The sequence below is a fragment of the Suricata suricatta genome, chromosome 12 (assembly GCF_006229205.1).
Source record: "Suricata suricatta isolate VVHF042 chromosome 12, meerkat_22Aug2017_6uvM2_HiC, whole genome shotgun sequence".
In the NCBI taxonomy this organism is placed as follows: domain Eukaryota; kingdom Metazoa; phylum Chordata; class Mammalia; order Carnivora; family Herpestidae; genus Suricata; species Suricata suricatta.
This window is the reverse complement of record NC_043711.1, coordinates 64,319,933-64,339,575: the sequence shown is the minus strand read 5'-3', so window position 1 is coordinate 64,339,575 and position 19,643 is coordinate 64,319,933. Positions and strand designations below refer to the sequence as shown.

At 43.0% G+C, this 19,643-nt stretch overlaps 1 protein-coding gene across 8 annotated transcripts in view; it reads right to left on the bottom strand.

Moving 5' to 3' along the window:
- DZANK1 (double zinc ribbon and ankyrin repeat domains 1) overlaps nt 1–19,643 on the bottom strand; it is a 67,121-nt gene that overhangs the window by 10,819 nt on the left and 36,659 nt on the right. For 4 of the 8 annotated variants that reach the window (XM_029918902.1, XM_029918901.1, XM_029918904.1 and 1 more), the window contains exons 11-18: nt 17,656–17,748; nt 10,712–10,837; nt 9,503–9,667; nt 7,989–8,208; nt 5,932–6,035; nt 3,936–4,010; nt 1,612–1,708; nt 1,067–1,164 (exon numbers count right to left, since the gene is read on the bottom strand). In XM_029918902.1, coding sequence (XP_029774762.1) covers nt 1,067–1,164; nt 1,612–1,708; nt 3,936–4,010; nt 5,932–6,035; nt 7,989–8,208; nt 9,503–9,667; nt 10,712–10,837; nt 17,656–17,748 — 978 coding nt within the window. The remainder of the gene's footprint in view (nt 1–1,066; nt 1,165–1,611; nt 1,709–3,935; nt 4,011–5,931; nt 6,036–7,988; nt 8,209–9,502; nt 9,668–10,711; nt 10,838–17,655; nt 17,749–19,643) is intronic. The other 4 variants (XM_029918906.1, XM_029918905.1, XM_029918907.1 and 1 more) reach the window with 4 other exon arrangements.

The window sequence follows — 19,643 nt, the reverse complement described above, 5'->3', positions numbered from 1 at the left end:
AGGAGGGAGACAAAACATAAGAAACTCTCAAATATGGAGAACAAACAGAGGGTTATTGGAGGGGTTATGGGAGGGGGGATGGGCTAAATGGATAAGGAACATTAAGGAATCTACTCCTGAAGTCTTTATTGCACTATAAGCTAACTAACTTGGATATAAATTAAAAAAAAATTTTTATTAAAAAAATAAAAAATCCCTCCCAAAAAAGTAAGTAGGTGGAATGTGACTGAGAGTGAAATCAAAGAAAAAGCAGTTGAAGACACCAGAGATATGAGTGTGTTTCCTCCAGGAAGCCTTACAGAAGCCGAGTTAATCAACAAGGAGAGCAGGTGTTGGGTGCAGGTGGATTTATGAGTATTCTAGGAAAGGGCTTTGTTGAGTGGCTGAGCTGGGTGGTGTCCTCCTCTCTCTCCTTGGGCTCTGCTTAAACCCTGATAACTATTTTCCAGAGAGTTCATGATTTACCTAACAAAGGCTTCTACTGGGAATTCTGGGTCCAAGGAGGCTAGAACCTAGAGCTCTATGATGACACAGGGAAGGAGAGCAAGGAAGGAAAGATAGCCCCATCCAGGAATGAAACTCTCTAGAGCCCTTCCCAGCATACCCTCACCTCTGGGGGAGGAACTAGGGGAGCCCAAGGCATTCTCCTGTCTTCTGCCTAAACGCTCTCCAGGGAGACAGCATGCCCACCCCATCGCCCAAAGAAGCCTCAGGCCCACACACCAGGGCAGGCACTGGCACTACTCAAACTAGCCCTTCACTTGTCAACATGACCTGGCAATCGAGGATCATCACATATTTGCGACCAACCAAAAGTAAGACAGAGAAAGATGGACAGACAGAACTGACCTCAGAGGAAACAGAGGTGATTCAGGAAACTGATGAGAACTTTCAAATAATTCTAATTAATAATCTTGACATATTTTAAAGGATTCCATAAAATAAAAAATACACAAAAAAAGGCACAGAAAATGAAAAAGTATTCCTCTATTTAAAAAATGTCAAAGAAAAACATTTAAACAGACAAGCCCAAGAAGATAGCTGTGAGGCAAAGGAGTACACGTACTGTGAGCTGCTCCTTTTCTTGAACTGTTTTGGTCTTGAAGTTCTTTGTCCTCTTGACTTTTTCAGTGGTATCAGAGGTGCTCTGGCTGTAGTCGCTCACTGGAAGGACAAAGAGTTGAGGACCAAAACAATGCCCCCCCACTCCCCACATATAAAGAGCTATTCCACTATCGTACCCCTCAAGAGATCAGAAGAATAAACTGGTTTTTATAGAAATTTATAGTTGATTGAACTTCACAAGAAGGACTCCTGGAGCCATGTATCCCAATCTAAGACCAGAGGGTGAGTGGGAAGGAGGGAATAAAAGGGGCTACAGTTTTTAGGCCCCAAAAAACAACCCCCGCCCCCCACAGTCCATCCAAGCCCTGTGAAATCCTTGAAAAATCTCAGCCCTGACTTCAGAGAAGCCAGAAGAATAAAATGGTTGGAACATTACAGTAAGATGTATGGCTGGGCTGGAAAATTACAAGCAATTCCCTGCCATCCTTGCCAGGTCAATGTATTCCTGGTTGATTGTTTTAAAGTCACTGTCAGGGTACAGCTTACCCAGGCTGGACCTGCTGCCAAACGGCCCATTACCACCCTCAGTGACGCTGCTCAGGAAGTGGTTGCTGAAATCCACAGACTTGCTGAAGTAAAGGTTCTGGATAATGGAAAAACTTAGTCACTGTGAATGCCATGCTGCTGTGTCCCCAGAGAAGGAACAGTGTCCCTGCTAACCTGTTCCTCTCTTTGTTAATGACCACTCTAGCCACACAGTCAAGCTCAAACCTGGACATCCTTCCTGACACCTCCTTCCTGATACCTTCCTGTGATGTTTTGTCCATTTTGCCTCTTAAATGGCTCCTCAGTGCAGCCTCTCCTCTCTGTTGTTACGGCCACAGCCCCTCTTCATACGCCGGGGTCACCCTGATGGCATCCCGACAGGTTTCTGCCAGTCCACTTTCCACGTGGCTGCCCGTCATCTTTCTAAACTGTGTAAGGAATGATGTCCTTCTCCTGCTTCAAACCCTTCCAAATCCGGAATTAAGATGGCATGATGGGGAGACTCAGACTATAGGGTTTGAATTCTGGCTCTATTACCTATTAGTTTAGGGACCTTGAGAGAAGCAAGTTTCTTAATTTCTCTGACCCTCAGTTTCCTCACCTATAAAGTGAAAATATTATGACCTACCCAAAGGGATGTTGTAAAGGTAAAATGAGGTAAAACAGAGCTCTATAAAATTAGGACAGATGATACATGATCAAGACCTGGAATTCTGTATCCACCGGGACCGTTTCCACAGCGTGGCGTCCTGCCCCACCCCCACTTGGCTGCTCTCCTGCCACAGGGAACCACTTTCTACTTCCTCAACACTAGAACACATATCAAACCCGAGGATAATTAATTACTCCACTCCTACTTGATAGCATGTTTGTAGATACTCTCGGAGCCCACCCTGTTCCCCTCACTGATCGACATACCCCTCACAGCTGCTGGATAGGCTGCTAACAGCTCACAGCTGACCCCCTTCCCTGGCCAACAGCCTCCACAGATGGGTGTTACCTTACCCTAGAAGCTACAGCCCTCCTTTTCTTGTCTCAGTTGCAACAACTTTGTGGTTTAACCCACCTTTCAGAACTCCTCGTGGATCAAGCAAAAACTAAAATTTATACAATGGAGTACTATATGGCAATGAGGAAGAATGAAATATGGCCATTTGTAGCAAAGTGGATGAACCTCGAGGGTGTCATGCTAAGCGAAATAAGTCAGGCAGAGAAGGATAGATACCATATGTTTACACTCATAGGTCTAACAGAAGAGACCTGGCAGGGGACCATAGGGAGAGGAAGGGGGAAAGAGAGCGGGGGAGAGTGAGGGACACAGATCAAGGGAGACTACTGAATACTGAAAACCATGGACTGAAGAGGGAGGGGGAGGGGGATGATGGTCATGGTGGGGGGCACTTGTGGGGAGAAGCACTGGGTGTTATATGGAAACCAATTTGACAATAAACTATTAAAAATAAAATAAAATAAAGGAAATGAAATGAAATAAAATAAAATAAAATAAAATTTATGTGCGACCACTCAGCCCCTTCCCCTGCCCTGCCTCACATTTCTCACTCCCCTTCTCCTCGAGTGCCTCCCTGACACAAGCACTACTCTGGCCACACAACTGAAAACATGGCATTCAGTGCTTTACTAGACTTCAAAGCACTTTTATGGGTGTCAGCCTACTGCACACCCCCAGCCTCTGAGTTAGGCAGTACCCATGGGTATGTCCTCATTTTAAAGACACTGCTAGCCCCCTGATGGGCACATGGCCAGTGCCTGATAAATGCTTAATCCCCTGCCCTTCCTGGCCTTCTTCACCCACCTTCTCAATCCATTCATTACTCTTTTGTATATTCTGATTTCTTGCCCAATGAAAGTAAGCTTCCAGTATGAATCAAGTAATGTTTGTCACACACTCTGTAGCAAAGTTTCAGTTACCATATAAGAAGGCAGATCAAGGGAGACATAGCCACAAAATTTGGCTTATTTCTTATATGCAAATAGGTGAAAGTACAAACAGGCAAACATTTTTGTCAGTCTTTTATCTACACCCAGACTTCCATGAGTATAAAAAAGCCTAAGAACCACAGGACCAATAGCGTCGGCAGTAATTCCTGTTCTTACTACATCTTTATGTTCCTGAAACCTGGCTTCTCTGAGGTTTAGTACAGTTATTTACCTCATCCTATGAAATTAATGGCTGTTAGTCAAGTTTTATAATATTTGGAACTTATGCCTTCCATGGGTTACACAGAAGCACTTCAATAGACTACAGGCTACAATTTACTTGTTTAGTCAATTTTCAATGAATAGCTTCTGAAAGTTTTACTTACCTTGTTTGATACTTGAATGTAGTTCAGCTGGATGCTAACTTCATAGCCATCTTCATGGACAGTAGCAGAGATAAGCTTTTAAAAAAGCGTTAGAGAGAATTCACAACCATGCATGTGGGACTTAATGTCCTGAGCAACAGCCAAGAAATCCTGAGATGTTAAACTGTAAATGTAATCAAACATTTAATGAACTCAAAAGAGGGCAGGAAAGGAGAAACAGGAACAAAAACTAAGTAAGATACAAGTAGCAAAATAGCAGACACAAATCCGCCATATCTATAATTCCACTAACTGTGAATGAACAAAATTCTTGTTCCCATCAAGAGCAGAGACTGCCAGACTCAATAAGAAAGCAAGTCCCAAATTTATACTCTCTACAAGAGACACATGTTAAGTTTAATCAAGCCACCTGGCTGGATGTCATCAGCTGGGTGTCTTGAGGGGCCAGGCCTTGGCCACCAGGAGCCAAGTATCACAGTTGAGAAGCTTTCTCTGTAAACAGGAGGAGGAATTTCCCTCAAGCAGGGGTCAACAAATGCTTTAAGGATCAGATGGTAAGTAGTTTAGGTTTTGTGAGTCATTGCCATTGTAGCACAAAGGCAGTTATGGACAATAAGTAAATGAATGAGTATAGCTGCAATCCAATAAAATTGGATTTACAAAACTGGGTGGCAGGCTTAACTTCCCCCACAGGCCATAGTTTTCAGACCCCTGGATTAGGCAAGAGAATAAATAAACCACCAAAACATCTTATCAAGGGAAACTGAGCACTACTTGACAATGAAATAGTTTCAGTGTTGGCCTTTTTGGTGGCAGAGGATCAAATAGGCTGCTTTTTAACGGTTCCTTTCAGTATTACAAGCAGAGGAAGAGGCCCTCTCCCAGAGCTGTCTCTTCACAGTGGCGGTGTAATGTGAGAGAAAGAGCATGGTGCTTCAAATTGGGAATCCCCCAAGAGACCCAACAGTGCAGCCCTGGGCAGAGCACCAAAGCTCTGTAAGCCAGTTTCCCTGGGTGTCAAAAATAAGGCTTATTCTGATTATCTACTGCAGTGTAAACCCCACCTCAAACTTAGCGGCACTGAACAACCATTTTATTAAGTTCACGGCTTCCCACAGGGCACAGAGGGGATAGACTGGCTGGGCTCGACACACCTGACACCTCACTGGGAAAACTCAAATGGCTAGAAGGCGGCTTCATGTTCGGAGGCTGAAATGACCCAGGCTCCTATCACTCGTCTGCCTGGCTCCTGAGCCAGGGAGACTCCAAGCCTGGGTTTGGCCAGGGCTGCAGACAGTGCGCCTACAGGTGGCCACACCCTGGGGCCTGGGCTTCTCATGGCAGGGGGGCTGGGCTCCTAGAAGGAGTGTTGGGGGTGAGCATGCCAAGTAAGAGGGCCATACCCTGGGAGTCCCAGGGCATCACTGCCACCACACTCTGTTATTAGCCCAACTGCCATAAGCCCTCCTCCCTCTCGTCCTCAGGGGACAGGGATTCCATCCTTTGCAGGGAAAACTGTCAAAGAATTTGTGGCCATTTTGGAAAACTGCCACAAAGGTAATATCCCTACCTTGTAGATTTGTTATAAGCACCAGAGATTGATGAACATAATGTATATAGTGAGTGCATCATTAAATGGCTAAATTACTTTTGCTGCTAATACAGAATGGATTTAAGTGCATAATTTGGCTAAACTCTTCTGGATCTTATAGCTCTGACCACAAGAATCTCCATAGCACGTGGAATGGAAAAGCATGGATTGTTCACAATTTACTATCTTATCTTACTTAGATCAGGTGCCCAGAAGCAGACCATGAGACAAGACACAGGCACAAGTGGTTTATTATGGCAGTGCTTGTAAGGAAATGTGGAAAGCAGGACAGGAAAGGGAAAGGAGCCAAGCAAAGTTCAATTTCAGGTGAAAACAGTGGAGGGCGACTGCAGCCTGATCCCATGCGATGCTCTGGAGTGGAAATTTCATTCAGAGCTCACCCACCTTTCCCATTCTGGGTTCTGCAATCAAGGCCCGGAACTCAGGGTTGTTCTGAGCGTAAGACCTGAGGTGAGCAGAGATATGATCCAACTGTTTTCTCCAGTACCCTAAAGAAAGAGAGAAACCCATCCATGTGGACAAATCTTCTGATGCCAAGAAAGAAATATGCTAGTGTACACCATGCATTCTCAGAGAGGTGGGGGGGGGGGTGTTTTGTCAAATTTTATATGGTTTTTGCTTACTGGACCTTGACTATGTACTAGAATAAGTTCCATTTTTGTTTCCAGCTTTGTTAAATTACACATGATTAATCATAGAATAGCACAGAATATCAAAAGAACATATTTTGAAGAGAAAAGAGAGGGAGACAGAGAATCCCAACCAGGCTCCACTCTGTCAGCACAGAGCCAAACATGAGGCTTGTACTTACGAACCATGAGACCATGATCTGAGTCAAAATCAAGAGTCAGACACTCAACTGACTGAGTCACCCAGGAACCCCTATTTTATTCTTTTAAAATTAACCCTATTGAGCAAACTTTTAAGCATATAGTTTGAATTTGAGCATCACGTAGGACATTTCCATTACTCCAAAAATTCCCTTGTGCTCTTCTGCAGCCTGCACAGGGTTTAAACACATTTGAATTCACTAACTGCCACCATTTAATACTTGGGAGATGTCGCACGAGTCTGGATTTCTGGTTTCTTGCAGGCAGGGAGGAGATGCATTTATATGGAATGTCCAGAACAGGCTAATCTATAAAAACAGAAAGTAGGGGTGCCTGGGTGGCTCAGTCAGTTTAGCATCCAACTTTGCTTGAGGTCATGATCTCCCATTCATGGGTTCGAGCCCCACTTCGGGCTCTGTGCTGACAGCTCAGAGCCTGCAGCCTGTTTCAGATTCTGTGTCTCCCTCTCTCTCTGCCCGTCCCTCACTTGTGCTCTGTCTCTCTCTCTCAAAAATAAATAATAAACATTAAAAAAAAACCAGAAAGTAGATTTGTGGTTGCCAGGCACTTGGGTGAGATGTGAGCAGTGACTGCAAAAAGAGTATCAGGTCTACTTTTGGAGTGATGAAAATATTTTGGACATAGAGAGTGGTAATGCTTCCATACTACTGCTAATGTACTATCGCTGAGTCTTACACTTTAAAATGGTCAAAATGGTGAACTTTGTTACGTGAATTTTAGAATGGTAAAAAGAGAGAGATAATGGCAGATAGCAATAATAACACAGACTAGCAACATTTCTACCATAATAGCAGCAATCCACATGTGCTATTTGATTTACAGACTGGAAGACAGGGTTATGAGTCAAAACATCAGAGTACTAAAAGTTTAAGGAAGAGGTATAATACAAAGGAAAATTACCTAAAGAAAAACAATGGAATTTACTTATTTATTTATTTAAATGTTTATTTTTGAGAGACAGAATGAACGGAGAAGGGTAGAGAGAGAGGGACACATGGAATCTGAAGCAGGCTCCAGGTTCCAAGCTGTCAACACAGAGCCTGAAGCAGGGCTCAAACCCACAAACTATTAGATCCTGATCTGAGCCAAAACTGGACACTTAACAAACTGAGCCCACCAGGTACCCCATTTACTTTTTTAAAAATTTATTTATTTATTTTGAGAGAAAGAGACAGAGAGAACCAGTGAGGGAGGGGCAGACAAAGCGGGGAACAAAGGCTCCAGAGCGGGCTCTGAGCTGTCAGCAGAGTGCCAGATGTGGGGCTTGAAGTCACAAACCATGCTATCATGACCTGAGCCAGAGTCAGATGCTTAACCAACCGAGCCAATCAGGCACCCCACGTCTTTCTTTTTGATGTTTGTTTATTTTTGAGGCGGGGAGGGGCAGACAGAGAGGGAGACAGAGGATCTGAAGCAGGCTCTGTGCCAACAGCAGAAAGCCTGATGCGGGGCTTGAACTCACAAACCATAAGATCATGACCTGATATGAAGTAGGAAGCTTTAACTGAGCCACCCAGGCTCTACTTATGTATAGAAATAAATTTAAAGGAAGAAAAAAACTGCAGTTTTCCTACTGACAAGAAAGTGTACCTTTTCCCTCACCTCTTCCTGGGCTGACGGCTGTGAGGAGAGGTTTATGGTCACTCATTTTCTCCTGCCTCTGCTTTTGAGAAGCCATTTCCAGTTCCTTTTTGGCTAGTAGTGCACCAGATGGGTAGAACAGGCCGGTAGTCTGTGTGCCCATGTCCTTCCGAGTCCCAGCCTCAGGTCTGAGCAAAGGAACATTTAGGGGCTGCCAGGCAGATCGGGGCTATGAGCAAGGCAGAAAACATAAAATACTAGAATATAATTTCATTAATTCTTCATATTCCTTATAGAAAAGAATTTTAACCAGAAGTAAAAATGTCTCCAAGAAAGTATATTCTGAACTAAAAAGAGCCCGTGCCTCACCTTCCTTGGTCTGTCTCTCCCAACAACTCCCAACCTGATCCATAAAGCCAGCCTCTTCTGCTTGGCCATTTACTATATAAAATTCAACAAATCAACTGAACTGATATTCCCTGTCTTGCTGCTCGAGGCCTGACACAAATCTATCCTCTCAGTTCTACAATCCAAAGGAGTTACTACTCATCCACATGCAACTATTGGGCACCAGTATTTTCTCTGAGACACTCCTGCATCTGTACATGGAAACTCATGAGGGCCATCATGTAAGGTTGTATAGGTTGTGTACTGTACAACATCATTGCATGTACTGGGCTAACATTCACATGGTAGGTATCATAAATATGCATATTTATTAGGACAGTTTTTCTGGTAAGTGGAAGAAAATGTCTAACAAAATTATATTACAATCAGTTTCCAATAGATGGCAGTCTAGTGTCTTGAGGAAAGAGGACTTGGTTTCGTTTGCACAAAGGTGTAAGGGCTATTGACACTCTCCGGATCCATAAGTGTCCATCTGAGTTAAGAAGCCCTGAACTCCCTAAAAATGAATGCAAAGTTGCTGAGTGCATGTGCATTCTAGGAACTATCAATCTTCAAATTCTTCTAATGAAGAGCTAAAAAGAAACCTGAAGTCTTCACGTAGCTTAGAGAAATTCATAAAAGGCTAATATCAAGCTGGTTAGAGATTAAGTCCTTTTGAAAAGAACCCTGTAAGATTTTCCTTAAACTATGTGAAGCTGTTTGAAGTAGCACAAGCAATTTCATAAACCTGATATAAGTTTTCTAAAATATAAAAGAGCAAGAGCAAAGTTCCTACTATGCAATGTAAGAAATTCACGAGGACATTGTGTCTCACGTATTTTAAATCCACTTCTCCCTCATGACATTATATCAATTTACATTATTTATATTAGTCTTGCAAATGCAGTTAGATCTCAATCTACTACAAATAAACACTTAGATCTTTGAATGCGGAAGAAATCACTTGAGTGTTCAAGACCTAAATTGACTGACTTTACTTGCACACCTATTTGAAGATCCACGTGCAAAGTCTGCATGTGTGACTCTTTCCCGGGTTAATCCCCAAGTAGAGTACACAAAGTCAGAGTCCCGAGCTCTTCCCCAGGCACGAGCTCTTACTACAGCGGCGGCCTCACCTCAGCAAAAGGGCCAACTTCTCCAGCAGCGAGAGCCAGGCTGTTGTCCACGCTAAATCTTGCCAAGGACTTCACATAAATACCACAGGAGCCACAGAATCGGGCAGATGGGTGATTGCTAGCTCCACATTTAGGGCAAACAGAGTAGCAGGCAGAAATGCCCAGCTAGAAGAAAGAAAATATTTTTACATCTTCATAAATATTAGTACAATTTTCCCATGTAAATTATTCTCATACCATATGATCCCCAGCCATCAAAATAATATATGCGTATGCCCCTGACCCTGCAAGTCTACCTTCTAGAATTTGTCCTACGGGGCGCCTGGGTGGCTCAGTCGGTTAAGCGGCTGACTTAGCCGCTCAGGTCATGATCTCACAGTTCAGCCCATATCGGGCTCTGTGCTGACTCCTCAGAGCCTGGAGCCTGCTTCTGATTCTGTGTCTCCCTCTCTTTCTGACTGCCCCCTGCTCATGCTCTGTGTGTGTCTCTCTCAAAAATAAATAAACGTTAAAAAAATTAGAATTTGTCCTACAGATGAACAAAGGAAGTATATTTAAGACCATTTCCTGCAGGATTATGATTTTAGAAAAATAACTGGAAACAATCAATGTCCAGCAATATATCATGTTACATACAGACAGTGGTATATTATGGAGCCACTGAAAAGAATGAGGAGGCTACAAATAAGATACATTGTTAGGTGAAAAGAACTGAATCAGCGTTCATATTAATGTTCATAATAAGTAAACTGGTAGTTTAATATGAACGCACAGAATGGCTCAAAGAACACTCAGACACTAGGTAACAGTGATTGCTTCTGGGGATAGGCTCTGTAGGCCTGGGATGAGAGGGGCGACTAACCCACTCACATGAAATCTTTTGTATTATTTACCTGTAACACTTATTTGAATAAATGACTTTGAGTGTTTTCTTAGAAAAGTAAGCACACAATTCATGAAAGAAATACCAATAGTCAATAAATGAGTGAAAAAGTTTAACCTCAAATAAATCCAGAGTAAAACAACAATGACAGAGCTTTCTCAATTCAAGACAATGAATTATCTCAGTCTCCATGTCTTAGGTAAATAGGCGCTAGTATTTAAATCCCAAGGCATGATTTCTGTAGGGCAGGGGAAGAGGAGGAGTCTGGGCCTCTCTAGGGAGGTGGTGAGGCCTCCCACCAAGAAGCTCAGATTTAAAATACCCACCGTGGCTCCACACCAGTCACAGAAGCAAGCTTCCCTGCGATTCCTGCGACCACACTTGGAGCAGGAAATGGTCTCCCCTTTCTGAGTGGGTGGAGGAGGGGCTTTATTTCCACTGCGCATGAGCTGCTGAATGCAATGGCATTTATCAATAGGCAGATCAGGACTAGATTCTGCAATCCCCCTCTGAATCCAGAAAAAAAAACCACCCCAGATCAATGCATAAGGAAATAAGGTATTTTTGCCCCAAAGAATAAAACTATGATGAGCTTCACTAATTAACAAATTAGTACAAAGAGGACACGTTCCTTCACAGCAAGTACATGGAATTGGTGGCTCGTGCATCTTGATATTCCTCAGTATCTTTAATACCAAACGTGGCAAGCCTACTTCTGATTTACTACAACAACATTTATTTTAAAAAAGAATGTATAGGGCACCTGGGCGGCTCAGTCAGTTAGATGTCCAACTCTTGATTTCAGCTCAGGTCATAATCTCACCATTTGTGAGATCAAGCCCCACATTGAGCTCTGCACTGACAGAACGGAGCCTGTTTGGGATTCTCTCCCTCTCTCTCTCTCTCTCTCTCTGCCCCTCCCCCCACTAATGTGCACTGGCTCTCTCAAAATAAATAAATAAGCATTAAAAAATAAAGAATATGGGGCAGCTGGGTGGCTCAGTGTTAAGTGTCCAACTTTTGCTCAGGTCATGATCTCACAGTTTGTGAGTTCAAGCCCTGCATCGGGCTCTGTGCTGACAGTTCAGAGCCTGGAGCCTGTTTCAGATTCTATGTCTCCCTCTCGCTCTCTGCCCCTCCCCTGCTCCAATGCTCACTCTCACTCTCTCTCTAAGATAATAAACATTAAAAAAAAGAATGTAAGCAGACCCATGCTACCTAAGGTGTCACAATTGAGGTTTATCTTCTATCTTTTAGGGCTTTGATTTCCATCTGGGAATGTGAATTTATTTTCCACCCCTGACACATGAAAAGAAATATTTTATTTCAAGGAGAAAGAGAGAATTGTTTCGTGAGAATTTCCGAAACTTTGTTAGGTAGACCTGGATGAGAATCTTTGTTCCTGCTGCTCATGTGTTGACTAGTAAGAGATTTTCTCATCAGACAAACAAGGATGCTCCGTGATCGCCTGCTGTGTGCAGGCACTGTGCTGAGCACTGCCCCTGTAGTCTCCATTCAAACCACACGACAGACCTGTGAGGTCGGTGCTACTGTCCTCTGTGTTTTATAGAGGTTGGAGACTGAGACAGAGAAGGTGAGAGTTGATCCTAGGCCATCTGCTCGTAAAGCCTGACCTTTATCCATGTCTCCACGCAGCCTTTTCACAGGTCTGTAGGCGGGGTTCAGATAGTTATCGACAATTAAGTATGGAGGGATGCGTGGCGCAAGGTCAGGCTCCATATGTCAGCTTCCCTCCCTCTCCTGGTTTTCACTAGAGCTTAATTTAAGGGAAAGGCATACTTCACATTTTTACCCCCAACTAAGGGGGTACTTGTACCTTGGCACACAGAAGTCATCCAGTTCCTGAATAAATGAATGAAACAATGAATAACTGATTCAGTTGATAACTGCCACCTGTCCCATGTATAAAACTATGAACGTGCACACTAGGGGAGACATTTTCTAAAGGACGGTTTTTCCTCCAAGATGAATATTTTGGTTAACCTTATTTGCACGGCTATATCCTGTTTTACTTCAGGGACTGTTCTACTATCCTAAAACAGACATCTACCTAGAAAGAAGTCTCACTAGCCTCAATATCCATAGAGACTGAGAATGAAGATCTCTCTTTGCATACAGTTACCCTTACCCTATTTCTGTGCAATTAGCAAGAGACTCCTTGGAACAAATCAAAAAAGAAACCCTTTACACACTTTCGCTTCAGACTTAAATTTCAATTTATCCTACTGCTACAATAGGGATTTGATATAACACTTGTTAACCTGGATTTCTAAATATAAAGCCTTCAGGGGGTGCCTGGGTGGCTCAGTCAGATAAAGCATCTGACTCTTAATTTTGGCTCAGGTTATGATCTCAGTTCCTGAGACTGAGCCTGGAGTCAGGCTCTGCAATGACAGTGTGGAGCTTGCTTGTGATTCTCTCCCTTCCTCTCTCTCTGTCCCTTCCCAGCACATATCATCTCTCTCAAAACAAATAAATAAACATAAAACATAAATATAAAGGACTTAAGATATTTTATTTAAATGCATCTACTAAAAAAATGCATCTAGGGGCACGTGGGTGGCTCAGTCGGTTAAGTGTCTGACTTTGTCTCAGGTCATGATCTCATGTTCTGTGAGTTCGAGCCCCACATCAGGCTCTGTGTTTGATGGCTCAGAGCCTGGAGCTTGTTTTGGATTCTGTGTCTCCCTCTCTCTCTGCCCCTTCCCCACTCATGCTCTGTCTCTCTCTCAAAAATAAACATCAGGGGCGCCTGGGTGGCTCAGTCGGTTAAGTGCCGGCTTTGGCTCAGGTCATGATCTCACGGTTCGTGGGTTCAAGCCCCACATCGGGCTCTGTGCTGACAGCTAGCTCAGAGCCTGGAGCTTGCTTCAGATTCTGTCTCCCTCACTCTCTGCCCCTTCCCTGCTCACACACTCTCTGTCTCTCAAAAAATAAACATTAAAAACAATTTTTTTTAAGAAATTATACAGTGTAAAGAAAAGAAAAAAAATTTTAGAACCAAACTTTAGTATTTGAAGGACATCTCAAATGAGTTTACTAGATGGGAATATAATAGCCTCCATTCATGCTACCACAGCCAGAATCAAGAATTCTGAAAGTTGAAGCAATTACTTCTTTAGCTACTTCACGATATATTAAAGCATGTCAGAAAGTGCAAAGAAGGAGGCATTCAGCAGAGCAAAAACAAGCAGCAGGCTGATTGTGCTCACAGAAGAGTAGAGAAACTTTCTGGAGCTCAGTCCCAGGAATGAGAGCTACATTAGGCAGACAGATGTCCAAACATGGGTTTTGATGGACTCTTATTACAATTCGTCAAAGGCAAGCTTAAAACCCCTGAGGTTCACTTTTCCACATCACTGTAGTTGGCTCTTGAAACGACAAAGAAAACCTCTGGCTACTTCTCAAATGTGAGCTGAGCACGAACTCAGGGCGGGACTTAGCCAGTGATTCTGGTCCTAGGCTGAGCTCTGAGCTCCTTGGGCAGGACAGCCTGGAACTGCTCCTGTCCCAGCATCTCCACAATCTGCTCCTTTGGGTGAATATCGGGTCTCAGCCACTGTCTAGCAAGCTCCTGGAGATGTTGGAGGACGTCCCTGGGCCCAGCTGCATCCTCATAGCGGAATTTCCGGAATGTCTGCCTGGAGACTGCAGCATTGGGAGAGTTCCTTTGGGGCATGGTCTCATGGTCTCTGACAGAGTCTTCATAGAGGCTCTCTGGTTGAACTTAGACCTGGGGAGCTGATATTAGGACAACTTCTGACTCCTCAGTCATCATCTCCTTTGATGGTGTCCTTATTTTATCATTCTGGACTAATTTCTTTGAGCCTCTAGGTACCCTTCAGTCTCCTTTCTGGGACTCTGGAAAGGGACATCTCAGACTCCTGCACAGGTACCACTACAGAGGGCAGGGTAGGAGGTGGTGGTGGGAAACCAGGACAAAGGTACCTGGTGACCAGACTGGATGCCCGGAAACCCACTCCAAGAACAGGAAGCCAACTACCCGGCACAGAGATCTGTAGCCCATGACCAGAAGCAGACAAGAAAAAAATTTTTTAATGAACAAAACCTCAGGGACCTCTTAGATTATATATCAAACAATTCAACAGATGAATATATGGCATCCAGGAAGGAGAGGAGAAAGGTAGGAGAGGAACTAGGAGAGAATTATGGGAGATTTCCTTCCCTGGAGCCTCACAGGGAGCAGAGCACTGCCAACAACACTTGGATTTGCGGCCTCTGGCCTCTAAAGCTGGGAGAAAAATTAATCTCTGTTGTTCTAAGCCCCTCAGTTTGTGACAGTTTGTTCTGGCAGCTCCAGGAACCAATAATATACCCCCATTCAATGCTAATCATGTCCAAAAGAATGTGTTGTCTATCATTTTGGGGTACAACATTCTAGAAACATCAATTAGGTCAAAGTGGATGGTTGCACAGACCTTAACTGCTTTTGCTGACCTGTGTCTAGCTCTTCTAGCAAATGCTCAGAAAGGGGCATTAAAACCCACAACTATAATTCTGAAATTGTTTGCTTCTCTCTTTAATCCTACCAATTTTTGTATCACAGATTTTGGTAGACACATAAACATTTTTGATTGTTATGTCTTCCTGATTGATTTAACTTTTATTGCTATAAAATGTCTCTTTATCTCTCATAATATATTTTTTCTTGAAACTTATTTTCTCCTATATTGATAGAGCCACTCCAGCCCTCTTGTGCATATTATTTACATGGAATTTTTTCTTACAATATATTTACTTTTAGTCTACATAGTTAGGTCTTGTCTGTGGCTTGTATAGACAGACTTTTTTTCTTTTTTTCTTTTGGTATGGAGCCCAATGTGGGACTTGAACTCATGTTCCTGAGATCAAAACCTGAGCTGAGGTCAACAGTCAAATGCTTAATCAACTGAGCCACGCAGGAGCCCCCGTTTTTTCTTTTTTTAGAAATCCATGGTGATAATTGCTACCTTCTAATGAAATGTTTAGTCCACAAAATGGACTGTAATTATTGATATGCCTTGGTTTTGACTTACCATTTTATTATTGTTTTCTTTGTTCCTACTTTCCTGGGGGGTAATTTGAATATTTTTAGAATTATATTTAAATTTTCCCACTAGCTTTTTAGCTGTATGTCTTGGCAGTCTTTTTGAGCAGTTGCCCTAGTGATTAAAATATAGATTTTTAAAGTGTTATTTATTTATTTTTGAGAGAAACAGAGTGCCAGCAGGGGAGGGGCAGAGGGAGAATCTCAAGCAGGTCCTGCACTGTCAGCACAGAGCCCAATGTAGGGTTCAAAGTTATGAATTGTAAGATCATGACCTGAGCTGAAATCAAGAGTTGGATGCTTAACTGACTGAGCCACCGAGGCGCCCGTAAAACACAGATTTGTGGGGCGGCCGGGCGTCTCAGTCGGTTAAGCGTCCAGCCAACGTCAGCTCAGGTTTATCTCACCTCACAGTTTACTGGTTTGAGCCCCGCACTGGGCTCTGTGCTGACAGCTCAGAGCCTGGAGCCTGCTTCAGATTCTTCATCTCCCTCTCTCTCTGCCCCTCCCCTGCGCATGCTCTGTCCTTTTTCTCAAAAATAAACATTCAAACAATTTAAAAAAATATATCTTTACCTTTTTACAGTTTAATTATTACTGTACCTCATCTGGTAAAATACAGAAATCTTACAACCATTTGGTTCATATCCCTCTCCCTCCATCCTATATGTTATAGTTCTATATATTTCTACCTCTATATGCATTACAAACCCTACGAGAATCATCACACATCTGTCCCAATTTCCAATGGAATCTGGGATGAAAACAAACCCCCCCACTCAAAAATATATATAATGGTCCCAATGAAGCAAATTGTTTTTCTAAGTCAGCTAGTAAATGCCAGCTTCTTTTTCGAATTGTTAGGCCAGGGCAAGAGTTACCTGTCACCTGGAAGTCTTTTTTTTTTTTTGGCTTAAAACAATAGACTTATTTGTTCCCAGTTCTGGAGGCTCAGATATTAGTAGAGTCATGCTCCCTCGGAAGGCTGTGGGGGGGAGAGGGAGTCCCTCCCGGGCCTCTCCCAGCCTCCGGTGGTTGCGGACCATCCTCGGCATGCCTCGGCTCATCACTGCTTCACTCCAATCTCTTCCTCCATCCTCACATGGCCTTCTCTCTGTGCTTTTAGTGTCTTCATATGACCTTATAAGTACACCAGTCTTTGGGTTTAGGACCCACCTGTAATCCAGTCTGACCTCATCTTTTTTTTTTAAATATAATTTTTTGTCAAATTGGCTAACAAAGAGCGTATAAAGTGTGCTCTTAGTTTTTGGGGTAGATTCCCATGGTCCATCACTTACATACAACACCCACTGCTCATCCCAGCAAATGCCGTCCTCAATGCCCATCACCCATTTTCCCTTCTCCCCCACCCCCCACCCACCCTCAGTTTGTTCTCTGTATTTAAGAGTCTGTTATGGTTTGTAACTCTTTTCCCCCTACCCTTCCTACACGGTTTTCTGTTAAGTTTCTCAAGATCCACATAAGAGTGAAAACATATGACACCAGTCCTTCTCTGCCTGACTTATTTCACTCAGCATAATACCTTCCAGTTCCATCCACGTTGCTGCAAATGCATGATTTCATTCTTTCTTATTGCCAAGTAGTATTCCATTGTATGTAGAAACCACATCTTCTTTATTCACTAATCAGTTGATGAACATTTAGGCTCTTTTCATGATTTGGCTATCGTTGAAAGCATGGAAGTCATTTTTAAAGCCTCCTCTTTACAGGAAATATTTTAGAAACACAAAACCAATCACCTAAACTGAACCCATTCACTGTATTTAAGTTGTACATACTCCTATTCCTTCACTTTGAATACTCAAAATAGGCTGGTAGAAAATCCATAAATGGGTACCCACCATGTTTTCAAGTTCAAACAATAGCATGGCGCAGTCTATGAAGACATACTTCTGACTTTGAATGACTTGTAAGTAGCTACTGCCAGCCTTCCATGCAGTTACTAAATGAAATTGTAAGAAATTGCTGATTTTACTGAATCCCTCTGAAGTTAAGACTTTGAAAACAGTTTTGTTTTGGTGAATATATCAAGTCTTCTCCACATGCAGAAATATTGTTTTCAACTGTTTCTCTCCACCCTCTCACTTCTTCCCTCCTCTGCAGATTGTACTTCTTTATTCTTATTAACACTGGACGTTTAGCAGCCACTAAGTATCGGACTAGCACATGCAGTCAACCTACCTCCTGTGATGGCGGCAGGGCTCCCTCACAGGTGACACAGTATTTCAGGTGAGCTGGATTCCCTGTGCCACAGGAGTGGCAGATTATTTTCTCCTTGAAAACAAAGAATAAGAAATACACATTCCTCTGAGCAAATATCTGTGCCATGAAATCACTGAACAGTCTTTTCAGTCAATCATCCAGTTATCGGCCTTTTTTTTTTTTTAACACTCAGACACTAAAGGATTGGTTTAGGAAGTATTACAACATAAATAATGTCAGAAATTTGAAAATAATTTTAAAAGCAACAAAACCCAAAATGAATAAACTGAAAAGGAATGTTCATTTGGCCTTAGGAATGCAAAATTTTGCACTGATTATGCGTCAACGTTTTTAGTTTTTTCCCCCCAGTGTGGAAAACAGGATCATTGGCTCTCTGTCTCATGGCTTGAACAACAAACAGAAAAGCCAAAGACTAGCAAAAGCTGATCTATGTGTTTACAAGTAATCTAGCCAGGTGGCTCAGTCAGTTAAGTGTCTGACTCTTGATAACAGCTCAGGTCATGATCTCACAGGTTGTGGGTTCAAGCCCAGCATTGAGCCCACACTGACAGCACAGAGCCTGCTTGGGATTCTCTCTCCCTCTCTCTGCCCCTCCAATGATCTCTCTCTTTCTCTCTCTCAAAAATAAACTGAAAAAAATTTACACATAATCTAGCTCTTAAACTGGGGTTTACTCCATGGGATTCATGTTAATGAATTTAGGTTTGCTCCATATTTTCTCACTCAGAAATGGAAGAATGAAAAGACTGTTAGAAAATAAATGGTAATGGGGCACCTGGGTGGCTCAGTTGATTAAGTGTCCAACTTTGGCTTCGGTCATGCTCTCACGATTCAAGCTCTTCATTGAACTTTGTGCTAATAGCTCAGAGCCTGCAGCCTGCTTCAGATTCTGTGTCTCCCTCTCTCTCTGCCCCTCCCCTGCTCATGCTCTGTCTCTCAAAAATGAATAAATGTTAAAAAGAAAAAAAGAAAATAAATAAATGGAAAGTGCAACTTTCTGAGCCAGGAAACTGAGGATAAGTTGCAATGCAGAAAAAGAAAGGGATGGAGGGAGGGGGGGGAGAGAGAGGAAAGGAGGGAGGAATGGGGGGGGAGAGAGAGAGAGAGAGAGAAGAAGGAAGGAAAGAAAGAAGGAAGGTAGAAAGAAATAGAAAAAGATAAAAAAAGAAAAAGAGAGGGAGGGAGAGGGAGGAAGGAAGAAAGGAAGAAGGGAGGAAAAAAGGGAAGAAAGGAAAAGAAAAGAAAAGAAAGATGAAAATAGTTTAACTAGAGTTCAGTTATCAGAGGTTTGCTAACAGCTGTTCAGTCACTGGACTATTCTGCACTATTAGGATACTATTCCCTTAAATTATAAATGACCAGTGATACTCAAATGTTCCTTTCTACTCCAGTGTCTACATTTCGCAGGTGTTCTGAAACTGACACCATGTGTTCTGAAGTTCTACCGGTAAAGAAGACCATCAAGAGAGAGATAGTCCAACTCCCAAGGTTTTAGTTCCAATGCCACTAGGAAGGCTATGAAGTCCCTGGCCTTTCAAAGGCTGGTTAATTCCATTCTAGTAGAAGATTCCAAGTTGTTGCAACTCAAAGAACTCCTAACGTGCAAATGGGAGGCTGACTACTATTTAAAATGGTAGAGGATCAGGGCGCCTGGGTGGCTCAGTCAGTTGAGCGTCTCAGAGAAACAGCTGAGAAGTTTCATGGCTGCACCATAGTGAGGGATGGCAGCAGCCTCAGACTAGGCCCGAAAGCCTGTGACCCCTGGACACCCAGCCTGGAGACCACTCCTTCCTCAGACCCCTTTCCTCAATCTTTCCTATTCAAGGGACCCTAAAGTGAGTATCCACTGATTATACTACCCCAGGCTCTTATCACACCCACTCCATCCATCCAACAAAAACATTAGTAACTTTTCATCTCCCTGACCTTGGCCCAGCCAGTTCCTC